This window comes from Myotis brandtii, unplaced genomic scaffold (assembly GCF_000412655.1).
Source record: "Myotis brandtii unplaced genomic scaffold, ASM41265v1 scaffold1399, whole genome shotgun sequence".
Classification (NCBI taxonomy): Eukaryota; Metazoa; Chordata; class Mammalia; order Chiroptera; family Vespertilionidae; genus Myotis; species Myotis brandtii.
The window spans coordinates 294116-309199 of record NW_005354993.1 but is presented as its reverse complement, the minus strand read 5'-3'; the positions used below and the strand labels follow the sequence as shown (position 1 = coordinate 309199).

General features: G+C 48.8%; 1 protein-coding gene across 1 annotated transcript in view; it reads right to left on the bottom strand.

Annotated features, from left to right (window-relative positions):
- Positions 1-149: 149 nt before the first annotated feature.
- PDE5A (phosphodiesterase 5A, cGMP-specific) overlaps positions 150-15084 on the bottom strand; it is a 76014-nt gene continuing 61079 nt past the window's right edge. Inside the window, exons 14-18 of the mRNA XM_014535209.1 lie at positions 9628-9715; positions 7709-7809; positions 6204-6281; positions 5007-5012; positions 150-180 (exon numbers count right to left, since the gene is read on the bottom strand). Of these exons, the coding sequence (XP_014390695.1) occupies positions 150-180; positions 5007-5012; positions 6204-6281; positions 7709-7809; positions 9628-9715 (304 nt within the window). The remainder of the gene's footprint in view (positions 181-5006; positions 5013-6203; positions 6282-7708; positions 7810-9627; positions 9716-15084) is intronic.

Sequence of the window (15084 nt, the reverse complement as noted above, 5' to 3'; positions counted from 1 at the left end):
TATTGTGACACAGCCTACTGGTCACAATTCTACTGTGGCAAAGGCTAGGTCACACTGCCTAATGTGATGAAGCCTACTGTGATATATCCTACTGTGACACAGCCTACTGGTCACACATCTTACTGTGACATATCCTACTCTGACACAGCCTACTGGTCACGCAGCCTACTGGTCACCAGCCTAGTGTGACAAAGTCTAATGTGATATATATTCTTCGTTGACACACCCTTCTGGTCACACTGCCTACTGTGACTCAGCCTACTGTTCACACAGTCTACTGTGACATATACTATTTTGAGAGAGCTTGCTGGTCACAATGTTAATGTGACATATCCTAATGTGACACAGCCTCCTCTTCTCACAGCCTATTATCACTCAACCTACTGTGACACGACGTAATCTGACATGGCCTACTGTTCACACAGCTCACTGTGATATATCCTACTGTGACAGAGCCTACTAGTAACAATTCTACTGTGACACATCCTACTGTGACATATCCTACTGTGACATAGCCTACTGGTCACATAGCATCCTAATCGCACAGCCTATGGTCACACAGCATACTGTTCACACAGCTTACTGTGATATATCCTACTGTGACACAGCTTATTGGTCACACAGCCTACTGTGCCATATGCTATTGTGACTCAGTCTACTGGTCAAAATTTTACTGTGACACATCCTGAGAAACAGGCTATTCACACAGCATAGTGTGACACAGCCTAGTGTTCACACAGTCTACTGTGACATATCTTATTGTGACACAGCCTACTGATCACACATGTACTAAAATATAACCTACTGTTACACTGCGTACTGGTCACATAGCCTACTGTGACATATCCTATTGTGACACAGCCTACTGGTCACAATTCTACTGTGGCAAAGGCTAGGTCACACTGCCTAATGTGATGAAGCCTACTGTGATATATCCTACTGTGACACAGCCTACTGGTCACACATCCTACTGTGACATATCCTACTGTGACATAGCAAACTGGTCACATAGCCTCCTAATCACACAGTGAAAGGTGACACAGCCTACTGTTCACACAGCTTACTGTGACATATCCTACTGTGACACAGCCTATTGGTCACACAGACTACTGTGCCATATCCTATTGTGACTCAGTCTACTGGTCAAAATTTTACTCCGACACATCCTAATGAGAGAAAGCCTCGTTTTCTCACACCCTATTATGTTAAAGCCTAATGTGACATGACCTACTCTGACACGGTCTACTGGTCACACAGCATACTGTGTCATATCCTAGTGTGATATAGCCGACAGGTCCCATAGCCTCCTAATCACACAGCCTATGGTGATACAGCCTACTCTTCACACTGCTTACTGTGACATATCCTACTGTGACACAGCCTACTGGTCACACATCCTACTGCGACATATCCTACTGTGACATAGCCTACTGGTCACGCAGCCTATTAGTCACCCAGACTACTGTGACAAAGTCTACTGTGATATATATTCTTCGTTGACTAAGCCTTCTGGTCACACTTCCTACTGTGATACAGCCTACTAGTAACAATTCCACTGTGACACATCCCACTGTGACGCAGCCTACTGGTCACACATCCTACTGTGTCATATCCTACTGTTACATAGCCTACAGGTCACATAGCCTCCTAATCACACAGCCTATGGTGACACAGCCTACTGTTCACACAGCTTACTGTGACATAGCCAACTGTGACATAGCCTACTGGTCACACAGCCTACTAGTCACCCAGACTACTGTGACAAAGTCTACTGTGATATATATTCTTCGTTGACTAAGCCTTCTGGTCACACTGCCACTGTGACTCAGCCTACTGTTCACACAGCCTACTGTGACATATACTATTTTAACAGAGCTTACTGGTCACAATATTACTGTGACACATCCTAATGTGATACAGCCTCCTATTCTCACAGCCTATTATGACACGGCCTACTGAGACACGACCTACTTTGACATGGCCCACTGTTCACACAGCATACTGTGATATATCCTACTGTGACACAGCCTACTAATAACAATTCTACTGTGACAAAGGCTAGGTCACACAGCCTACTGTGACATAGCCGAGTGTTAACACAGTCCACTGTGACATATCTTATTATGAGAGAGCCTACTGATCACACATCCTATTGAAATATATCCTACTGTGACACTGCCCATGGTCACGCAGCCTACTGTGACATATCCTATTGTGACACAGCCTACTGGACACAATCCTCCTGTGACAAAGTCTAAGTCACACAGCCTACTGTGAGAAAGCCTACTGTGATATATCCTACTGAAACACAGTCTACTGTCCACATAGCTTACTGTGCCATATCCTACGGTGACACAGGCTATTGGTCACACAGACTACTGTGCCATATCCTATTGTGACTCAATCTACTGGTCAAAATTTTACTGTGACATGCCCTCATGTGACAGCATATTCACACAGCCTACTGTGACACAGCCTACTGTGACATATACTACTTTGACACATCCTAGTGGTCACAAAGCCTACTGTGACATTCTATTGTGACAATGAATACTGGTCACAATTCTACTGTGACAAAGCCTACTGGTCACCCAGCCTACTGTGACAAACCCTACTGTGATATATTCTACTCTAACACAGGCAACTGTTCGCACAGCATACTGTGACATATCCTATGTTGACACAGCCAAGTGGTCACACAGCCTAATGTGACAGGACCTAAGGGTCACACAGCCTATTGAGTCCCAGTCTACTGGTCACACAGCCTATTGTGACAGAGCCTACTGGTCACACAACCTACTCTGATACAGCCTACTGTTCACAATTCTACTGTGACAAATCATACTGTGACACAGCCTACTGGTCACCGAGCCTACTGTGACAAAGCCTACTGTGATATATCCTACTGTGACACAGCCTACTGGTCACACAGCCTACTGTGACATGGCGTAGTGTTCACACAGTCTACTGTTACATATCTTATTGTTACACAGCCTACTGGTCATCCATCCTAGTGAAATATATCCTACTGTGACACTGCCCACTAGTCACACAGCCTACTGTGGATATCCTATTGTGACACAGCATACTGGTCACAATTCTACTGTGACAAAGGCTAGGTCAAACAGCCTACTGTGACAAAGCCCCCTGTGATATATCCTAATGTGACACAGCCTACTGGTCACACAGCCTACTGTTCACCCATCCTACTGTGAAAAAGTCAAATGTGATATATCCTATGTTTACACAGCATTCTGGTCACACTTCCTACTGTGACTCAGCCTACTGTTCACACAGCCTACTGTGACATATACTATTGTGTCACAGCTTACTGTTCACAATTTTACTGTGACACATCCTAATGTGACACAGCATCCTTTTCTCACAGCCTACTGTGTCACAGCCTACAGTGACACGACCTACTTTGACATGACCTACTGGTCACACAGTATACTGTGACATATCCTACTGTTACACAGCCTACTAGTAACAATTCTACTTTGACACATCCTACTGTGACACATCCTACTGTTCACACATCCTACTGAAATATATCCTACTGTGACACTGCCCACTCGTCACACAATGTACTGTGACATATGCTATTGTGACATAGCCTACTGGTCACAATTCTACTGTGACAAAGGCTAGGTCAAACACCCTACTGTGACAAAGCCTACTGTGATATATCCTACTGTGACACAGCCTACTGGTCACACCGACTATTGTGCCATATCCTATTTTGACTCAGTCTACTGGTCAAAATTTTATTGTGACACATCTTAATGTGACACAGCCTATTCACACAGCCTTCTGTGACACAGCCTACTATGACATATCCTACTTTGACACATCCTCGTGGTCACAAAGCCTACTGTGACATCCTATTGTGACAATGAATACCGGTTACAATTCTACTGTGACAAAGCCTACTGGTCACACAGCCTACTGTGACAAACCCTACTGTGATATATCCTACTCTGACACAGGCAACTGGTAGCACAGCATACTGAGACACACTACTGGTCACACATCCTACTGTGAAATATCCTACTGTGACACTGCCTACTGGTCACACAGCCCATTGTGAAATATCCATTTGTGATAGCCTACTGTCACAATTCTACTGTGACACAGCCTACTGGTCAAACAGCCTACTGTGACAAAGCCTACTGTGATATACCCTATTGTGACACATCCTACTGGTCACACAGCCTACTGTAAGACAGCCTACTATAACAGCCTACTGTGACACAGCCTAGTGTAACAGAGCCTACTGTAACAGAGCATAATGTTACATCACCTACTGTCACACAGCCTATTGTGACACAACCTAATTTCACACAGCCTTCTCTGACATAGCCTATGTTACACAGCTTACTGTAACACAGCCTACCGTGACACAGCCTACTGTTACCCAGCCTACAGTAACACAGCCTACTGGTCACACAGCCTACTGTGACACAGCCTGCTGGTCACATAGCCTACTGTAACAGCCTACTGGTCACACAGCCTACTGTGACATATCCTATTGTGACACAGCCTATTGGTCACACAGCCTACTGTAACAGCGTACTGTGACACAGACTACTGTGACACAGCGTACTGGTCACATAGCCTACTGGTCACACAGTGTACTGTGACATAGCTTACTGTAATACAGCCTATTGTAACACAGACTAAAGGTTACACAGCCTACTGTTACACAGCCTACAGGTTACACAGCCTACTGTGACACAGCCTACTGTAACACAGCCTACTGTGACACAGCCTAGTTTAACAGCCTACTGTGACACAGCCTACTATCATATATCCTACTATAACACAGCCTACTCATCACAGAGAATAGTGTAATAGAGCCTACTGTAACACATCCTACTGTAACAGAGCCTATTGTGATACAATGTACTGTAAAACATGTGAGAGCAAGACTGGTGGGTCATCCTAATTCACACACACAGTGACTTTGGACTATTGGCCAGTGTCTTCTGGAGAAATGATAGGACATTGCTCTTGGTCTTGTTAGAGAAGGACCGTGCTGGCCCTCGGGTCAGGGTGCAGGCACTCTGGGACTCAGGACTGCACTTGCCCCAAGAAAATGGTGCTGTCTCAGCATAGTGTCCAATCCAGATGTCTGCCCCTACGTCCTTTGTATCTGTTTGAAGGGACAGGCAGGATGGCATCGCTGTGGCACAGAGCACTCAGTGCACAGGGCTGGACTACGTGCTGCTCGGGGACCCTGGCTAAGAGGGCCTTCCCCTAATCCTGCCGTGTCAGCTATCATGGAAACACTCCTGAGGACTGAGCGCACTGGGAGGGTGTTCCCCGGCGGCTTACACCACCACAGCGACTTCTGTGGGGCCTGCCACACAAGCTGCTCCCCAACAGCACTCTGCACCTACACGCTGAACCCTGGTCTATGAAGTGAAGTGGGGGGAGTGATAGTGAGTGGCCCGCGAGACCTTGAGGCCACAGGGAGGAGAGCTGAGCCATGAACACTGAGGCACAGGCTCGGCTGCGCATGGATTTATGTTTTGTTATCAAGAAGAGCTGGTGATTCCTGAGGTGCTGCCCTGAACCCCAAGACTGTCAAGACTGCAGGACAGACAGCAGGCCCTGTGGGCTGGTGCTTCATAATTCCATCTTCACGCCAAGTGCTGACAATCTATTTCAAGAAACGCACTGTCCCTAGTGCTGCTCTGTCTTATTATTGACTCTGTTCTTTCTCACGAGGACAGCCCTTGCCCCGCAAAGGCAGCCAGGGATGGGACCCTGAGCTGGGGGGACCAGCGGGGTCAGCTGAGGGGAACATATCCGGGTCGGCCCAGCCCCACCCTGTGGCTCTGCCATCGTCTTCCAAGAACAGTGGACACCTCGCCACCAGCTCCTAGCTCCCACATCTCTAGGGTGCTATGTGCAGCTCTCTCATTCCCAGGTTTGGGATGCGAACACGGGAGCCTCAGCGCCAAGTGCTGATGCTCCACCACATCCTAACGTCCCCCCAGAACAAAGGCATGGCTCCTTCAGGTGACTTTGCAACGCATTTCCTTTTGTTTAAAATTCACGTCCTGCCCTTAGTTCAACGTGGGAATTCCCACAGCCTCTAGGTCACCAGTTGTGAAAAGTGCTCGCAACACAACCTGCCACTAATCACATTTACTGGAAACTAGACCTCCGTGTGGAGGTGGACAGAGGCCACTTACAGAAACAGCTCCTTCTGGTGTGGGTCTCCTAAGTTGAACTGGTTTTTCCTTATAAGTTCAAAAAACTCCCCTCGCCTCCTTGGAAAGAAAGAAAAACATGATTGTTATGAGGAGTCCCTAGTCTCATCTTATCCCTTTGGTCTAGAAAGAATCATGGACTCAATTTTTGGGGGGAGAAAATCTCCAGTGGATTTTACCCATCTTAGAACCCAACATAAAAACCATCATTTAAAAATTGTGAATGCTTCCCTTTCCCTCCTTCTACCATTTCCTTTGGGTGAAGCATTGACCTCACCTGTACAGACCACAGACAGTGGTAATCTCATTCCTAAACACAACTTCATGAAAGTGAGATGGGCTGGCCGGCGTGGCTCAGTGGTCGAGCGTTGACCTATGAACCTGGAAGTCATGGTTTGATTCCCGGTCAGGGCACATGCCTGGGTTGCAGGCTCCATCCCCAGTCGGGGGCATGCAGGAGGCAGCCAATCAATGATTCTCTCTCATCATTGATGTTTCTATCGCTCTCTCCCTCTCCCTTCCTCTCTGAATTTTTTTTAAAAAGTATATAAAAAAGTGAGACAATGTGAGTTAAAATGGGATGCTGAGAATGATTTAAGGAATTTTAAGTGCATGGCAAAGAAGAACTATATGATTTCAGTATAATTTCATATAATGCATCTGTATTATGAGATAGGGTAAATAAAAAGGCATAACAAGTGCTCTATGTCAGTGTAAAGTTGTGAATTGCTTCTGAGGCAAAGAAACATGGAGACACCTGGAAGAAGCCTCTATTGGAGGCCAGGGAGTTCCTCAGTGCCCAGTGCTGTTGACATCTCCAGAAGCCATGATGCCAGAGACATCAGGAAAACAGGGAACTTATGGAACAGAATGGACGGCCTGTGACCAAGAACCAACAATGAAACGCCGGTTCCAGAGAGACCCGTGGCCTGGAAAGGTGGGAGGCATGTGGTTACAGGTGCTTTTCTAATTCTTGGTTATATGATCATCTTTACTCCACCATCATGTTGAACCAGCTGAAATGGACTCAGTTCTCTACTGTCCTGGTTGAGTTTAAAGTGCTCCCCAATTCAGGAAGCAGGGATGCCAACGGCAGCTCCCTTTAGGTGTCTGTGCTCCTGTTTGCTCTGTGTTCCTGTTTGCTCTGTGTGTGCTTACTCCTCATCAATGGCCTACGCACAGGCGTGACTCCCCGTGCGAGGGGAGAGAGGGCCACGTGTCCAGGGAAATCACGTGAGTGTGACCATCTTCTCCCCTCACTGCCACACGTCACCCAGACTGCAGTCCCATGTGCAAACCACAGCCTGTCCACACAGTACACGCACACTCACCCATGAATGCACGCTACGTCCTGCGTCAGTAATGTCCAAGGTCTACATTTCCACCTCTAAGAACTGCACACAGTCCTATAACCTAGACGTGTCCCCATGTGAAACACGGCACACTCTTCCCACACCCACTCATCGCAGGGCATTGGGGAGACTTACTTAATGTACAGGGCCAGGTCTGTGGCCAGAATCGCCTGCTTGATGATCTTCAACGCGGTCTTATACTCTTCGATGGAGAGGCCACTGAGGATCTGGTTCCCCTTCACAGAGAAGAAAACCATCGTCAGAACCTCACCGGAGCACCACATAGGAGCACCGCATAGGAGCACCGCATAGGAGCACCACACAGGAGCACCTCCAGGAGTACCCCACAGGAGCACCCCACAAGGACAGCAGAAAACGCGGTCACAGCTAAACCATGGGCCTGGGGTTCGGAGTCGTGCGCATGGGCCACCTGCTTCCAGAGAGTGAATGCCTGATGCCACGGCCTGGTCTCCTAGGAAATGCCGGCTTCCCGCTGGTGCACCTGCCTCCTGTGCCTGTCTGCCAACTGCCTACCTCCCGGGCCTCCGCCAGCCTAAATACTAACTATCTAGCCATGGGCAGCTTACTTGCTATATTGCAACTGCAAGTGAAGCTTGAAAACTCAAAGCCACATTAATGAAGAACGGAATGGTGAAACTTCTAAACAATTGATGACTAACACATTTTTTTCTCTATGGTTTTTGTAATAAATCCAGTGACACGTTGGCATACATTTATGTAATTTTAACTTAATATCAAGAGCAGCGTGTAGTCCTTGGGAACATGCCTACAGGTGGGCTTCCTGGTGGGAAGTACACACGGTATGAAACCAAGAAGGACTCTTTAAAAGGGGCTGATCCCTGGGGAAACACTCAAACGCCATAACTACATAATTATTGTGTTGTGCCTGCCTGGAATTTAAAGCAAATCTCTCATCTTGAATTGAGTAAAACGTGCCTCGGTTCTCAGAATAAACTCAACATCTGCATGGGAGGCAGGTGTGCTTTCTAAGTCCCAAGGCTGAGGGAACCAGCGGCTCAGGACTGGGGTCCAGGGCAGTGGGTGCTTCTGAACACAGGGCACTCGGGGGTGCCGGGCCCAGATAAGATCTTCGCTTAGTGGAGAGCTGGAGGCTGAAATCGGGCATGTGTCTAACTGACGAACTGACGAACATTACTTTTAAATATCAAGTCATTTTAGATTCTGGGCTGAACAGAAAACTATTCAGAAAATATCTTCCAATACTTTCATTGGGTGTAAGGTCAAACCATTTCCAGGGGAAAGGAGATGTCTAAAAGGAAATGTCTTCGGTGTTGTGTGTTTATTTCCCCTTTCCCAGGCAAAGGCTGTAAACAGCTGCGTGTGGGGGCCTCCAGGGACAGAGTGTAGGGAGGGGTCTGCTTCGAGGTGGGGAGCCTGCTGTAGGAGGATGTCCCAGCAGCAGCTATAACTCATGCTTCTTACTATAATGCCATGCATGCACACAACAGACCATGTGAGTAATGGAGGAACCAGAATGAGAATATAACAAGTATTAACTTGGCAGAAACAACCATGGCTAACGGGTTGGTATACATGTTCTCAAGCTTACTTCCCTCCACAGAAATACGTCTAGCATAGCATGTCATGTGCTTTCTCACACGGATAAACATCCGTCTCCACCAGGCGTTGAACAGCTTCATCCCTTAACAATTTGTTCGTGGTCAGAAGTTTCAGTAAAAAGAGGAAAAGGTTCTTGAGCACTGTCTCACCCACTTAATTTTACGCCCCCCCCCCCAAAAAAGGCGGAATTAACGGAGAGCCAGAAAACACCAGCTTTGCTTGCTTCTAGTTTGGAACAATGTGGAGTAATGAAGTGAGGCGAGTAAGCAAACCCCCCTTATCAGGCAGCTGGCAGCTTAGGGTGCACAGGGACGAGGCTATGGGGACCTCGGCCTTCCTTACCCAAAAAAGAATGACGCACACCCGGGAATTAGGATCCTGGGCATGAACCCAAACACTTAAAATATCCCCGCGTTTGTGCAGCCTCCGGGCCGCCACACGCCGGGCCTCACCGGGCTATTGAGGACCATCAGGCACTGGTCGAAGTGGTGGTGCTCCAGGGTCGAGTGGCAGTACAGTTGGGCCAGCGGGTGTTCGCTCCTGCGGGGTAATCACAGAGACAGGGCTTAGAGAGGACAGTCAGGCGCTGCATGGGCCGGATGTCACTCTTTTCTTATTGGTTCCTTAAGAAAGAGGCTAAAATCCATCAAACCAACCATGCTCTCTCCTTTGGCTGAGAAAAGAGGGAGCTCATCTCTGGGAAATAAGTATAAAGAGCCAGGCTGTTCTCAAAGACTAGTTCAAACCGTGAACAATCCCATCGACGTCAGTATCGAGGACACGGTACTAATTTCTCTAGATACAGAGAGAGGATCCCTGAAGTACTCGTACCAATCATCGCTTTCAATGTCAAGACTCTAATTCATTTAGAATATGAAACAAACGTCCATGCGGCTTTTCCTGAGAAAGAAGGCTGACGGTCAGGCCCCCTCATGCCTCAAGAAAGGGGAGAACTGTCTGAGAGGACCCGGTGAGGGTGCCAGATGGAAGGCACGGGGGGAGTCTGTTCCCCATGGGGACCCAGTAGGTCGGGGAGCTCGCTAGACTGAACTCGGGAGGACTGGAGAGGTGCCTGGCTGAGGAAGGGAGGCTAGGAGGGGTCCTGCACTCAGTTCATCACATGTAACAGATGGTCACAAATCAAGTTCCAAAGCATGACAAGGACAGTCCTCAGGTCTCTCATGATCGTCCCATGTGAGCAGAGAGTAAGTACAGTGTCCACTGTTCTTTACAAGGAAAAAGCCAAGTTCCTGCACATCTCTGTACCTCAAGGGGCAGCACAGGAGTTTATGAATAAAGCACCACAAGGTTAGAGAACACACAATCTTATTTCCTTACTAGAAGCCCGGTGCATGAAATTCATGCACGGGGGGGGGGGGGGGTCCCCCAGCCCTGCTTGCACCCCCTCCAATCTGGGACCCCTTGGGGGATGTCCGACTGCCAGTTTAGGCCCGATCCCTCTCACAATCCAGGACTGCTGGCCCCTAACCGCTTGCTTGCCTGCCTGTCTGCCTGATTGCCCCTAACCTAGGGGTGGGCAAACTTTTTGACTCGAGGGCCACAATGGGTTCTTAAACTGGACCGGAGGGCCGGAACAAAAGCATGGATGGAGTGTTTGTGTGAACTAATATAAATTCAAAGTAAACATCATTACATAAAAGGGTACGGTCTTTTTTTTTTTAGTTTTATTCATTTCAAATGGGCCGGATCCGGCCCGCGGGCCGTAGTTTGCCCATGGCTGCCCTAACCGCTCCCCTGCTGGCTTGATTGATGCCTAACTGCTCCCCTGCTGGCCTGATTGCCCCCAACTGCCCTCCCCTGAAGACCTGGTTGCCCCCAACTGCCTTCCCCTGCCGGCCTGGCCACCCCCAACTGCCCTCCTGTGCCGGCCATCTTGTGATGGCCATCTTGTGGTGGCCATCTTGTGGTGGCCACCTTGTGATGACGTGAGGGTGGCCATCTTGTGGTGGCCATCTTGTGATGACATTGCATGTGACGCCACCTAGGCTTTTATTATATAGGATACGACCATATGAACATTCTGTTACTCTGCAGTTAATTCGTGGAAGAGAGAGAAGCTCCTGAAGACTGAAGAACTGTGACACAGGAAACAAATGAGCAGAGTGAGAGAAGCGTAGGGAAAGCAAGCACAGTCGAGTGAAGTTAAAGCTTTCTATTGCTTCATCTCCCACCCACAGGGCTGCCCAAACAGGCCATTGTGACCTGTTCCCAGTTAGCCCCTGCCTGCTGCCAGCTTTGCCCCTCCCATCCTTAGTTAGTGGTCCTGTGGGTGGATGCTGCACTCATCGTTGGGCAATGGACGGAGTCAAATGGGCAGACGTGTGGATTTATGTGGCCTCTGACCCTGGTTCTTTGACCTCCTGGAGTTCAGAGATTGTCTCTTTTCACACACTCTCTTTTGAGTACCACAGCCTCCAGGTGTCCCTGGTACAGGCCTTGGCCACCCACCATCCCTCCACATGGGATGTGGCAGGGTCCTCAACTCCTTGGTGCCCTTGAAGGGTCCCCATGAAACAGCTAAAACCTGCAGAGCACATGTGCATGCCGGGAGCTGTGACACACCATCAGTGATGCCTTTTGATCCTGACCCCATCACACAGAGAAGGAAGTATGAGGAGGCGGGTATGGCTGCCCCAGGGTCACATGGCCATAGGAGGAGCATGGTTCCTACCTGCAATTGGGCACCTGACTCCAGAGGGACTCTAAGAATCATCACAATCCTAGCCACTGCATGTTGGTGTGAGGACCAACCCAATTCTTATCTATAAAGAGGTCAGGAGAGTCCCAAGAGCTCATAATGAGAGGTACAATGATGTTGGCCTATACTCTTATTATGTGATTGGCCACTGGCAGGAGGACCAACTGAACTACTGATGGGAGGACCAACTGAACTACTGATAAGAGGACCTACTGAACTACTGATGCGAGGACCTACTGAACTACTGAGAGGAGGACCAACTGAACTACTAACAGGAGAACCGACTGACCTACTGACAGGAGGACTGACTGAACTACTGATGGAGGACTGACTGAACTACTGACAGGAGGACTTACTGAACTACTGATGGGAGGACTGACTGAAGTACCGATGGGAGGACAGACTGAACTACTGATGGGAGGACCGACTGAACTACTGATGGGAGGACTGACTGAACTACTGATGGGAGGACCTACTGAACTACTGACAGGAGGACCAACTGAACTACTGACAGGAGGACCTACTGAACTACTGACAGGAGGATTGACTGAACTACTGATGCGAGGACTGACTGAACTACAGATGCGAGGACTGACTGCACTACTGATGGGAGGACTGACTGAACTACTGATGGGAGGACTGACTGAACTACTGATGGAGGACTGACTGAACTACTGATGGGAGGACTGACTGAACTACTGATGGGAGGACTGACTGAACTACTGATGGAGGACTGACTGAACTACTGATGCGAGGACTGACTGAACTACTGATGGAGGACTGACTGAACTACTGATGCGAGGACTGACTGCACTACTGATGCGAGGACTGACTGAACTACTGATGCGAGGACTGACTGAACTACTGATGCGAGGACTGACTGCACTACTGACGGGAGGACCGACTGCACTACTGATGGACGACTGACTGAACTACTGACGGGAGGACTGACTGAACTACTGACGGGAGGACTGACTGAACTACTGACGGGAGGACCGAATGAACTACTGATGAGAGGACTGACTGAAGTACCGATGGGAGGACCGACTGAAGTACTAGCAGGACGACTGACTGACCTACTGATGGGAAGACTGACTGAACTACTGGCGGGTGGACTGACTGAACTACTAACAGGAGGATTCACTGAACTACTGAAATGAGGACCAACTGAACTACTGGCTGGAGGACCTAGTGAACTACTGATGGGGAGGACTTACTGAACTACTGCTGTGAACACTGTTTGAACTTGCACATTACCCATGTTCAGCTCTGTTGCCTCTCGAGCCTCCAGGGATGATCTCATCCTCCTCTAGGAAGCCCTGCTCACTCTAAACTTCAGCAGTGGTGACTACTGTGCTGTCTCGGCTCCCCTTTGAATCTCAGAGCCTGCTGACCCTGTGACCTGCACACCAGCCCATGTCTCCCGCTCATTCCTGTCACTGTGTCACACACAGAGCAGGCAAGGCCTGTGGGAAAATACAGTTTGACATGTTATCCTGATTTAACTGAATTGTTAATCTTGAAAAAAATAATTTTATCAATTTATCTCTTCTTAAACCACCCTACTTATAATTTTCTTTTCTTTGCCACGCTCCTGTACCTTCTCTTTTTCATGGCTGCCTCCAGAGCACACAAACCTGCATACACACCTACACATACCTGCATGTCTGCACACACACCTACACACACCTGCACACACACCTGCCCTCATACCTACACACACCTGCACACACACCTACGCACACCTGCACACACCTACACACACCTGCACATACACCTACGCACATACCTGCACACACACACACACACACCTGCCCACACATCTGCATACACAACTGCACATGCACACACACCTGCCCTCTTCCCAGTTTTCACTTTCTTCAACGGCACCATCCTTGTTCCAATTTCCTGGACCAGGAATCATGATTTCTCTTTCTTTCATGCACAGAACTAGCTGTTCAACAGGGAATTAAAATGTTTCTCCTCCAGTCTCTCCCCTGTGTAGCCAGGATGTGATTTTCAGCATGCTCCTGACTGGCTAGCTGAACCCTAGGCTCTACTTCCTACCATTTTCCTGGTACCTTCAGACTCTTCCTCCTAAACAATGCCCTTGCTTCCTCCTGTCCCCCCTGAACGCACCGCAGATGTTTAGAGCTCTCCCTCCCACTGAATGTACCTCCTAGCTATTCATCTCTCAGTTCATCCCTGGTCAGCATGTCCCAGGGCAATGCCCACCTCCTGGGTTTCTGGAACATTTCATCTATTCTCCTCTCAAATCCTCCCCCTTCTCAAGATCTGGTGGAAATCTCACTTCCTCCATTCATGGTGGGGAGGAGCCTGGGTGCTGACCACTCCTGTGCTGAGTGGTGCAGCCAGGTCATCAAGCAGCTTGGAACTTACCAGCTATCTCCTCGCATCGATCGGCACTGTGTCTGAGACTATGGAAATCCAGACACAGGCACCACATTTCATATCTCCCTGCAGCTAACGCCAGGTCTCCATCATTGGTCCTCATCCACCTGCCTAAAATGGCTAATTTCACTGGGCTACTTTATAAAGTATCAAAGCTGAATCTAACCAAATCAATGAGTGACTTCTTATGCTGACTGCAGGCCTAAGGTTCTCTACGTGACCACGCGTCACGACCAGCTGTCTCCAGCCTCCTGGTGCCCACCGCTGCTCGTTTTTAAAAATAATTTAGCATCTACAGGAAACCCGTCTGTCCTTCCCCCACCACGTGGGAGACATCACAGGAGTGAACTCCCTCTACCCCCTCAAGGTCTCCCTGTGAACCAGGTCCTCCTAGGCCCATCTTCACTATCCAGGAAGGACTCAAAGAATCTGAGAATGAATCAAAACAAGCCTTGGCTGAAAGGGAAAATAAGACATTTGGGGGTGGGGTAGCTATCTGAATCTGTGCCAGTAACCTGCATTCTGATGCACTCTAGCTAGCCAATAATTAATTCCATTCTTACCTATGACTAGAGGCCCAGCATGTGAAATCATGCATGGTAGCCCACTGCTGCTCGCAGCCCCGCCCACCTGCCCACCACTGCTTGCTGTACTTGCTGCCCCGCCTGCCCGCCACCCGCCTTGCTGTGATCTGAGCCTGTGGCTGTGGGGGAGGGACCGAGAAGTGCTCAATGCACCTCATGGTGACTGGTCATTTGGTCATCACGATTGTCACGGA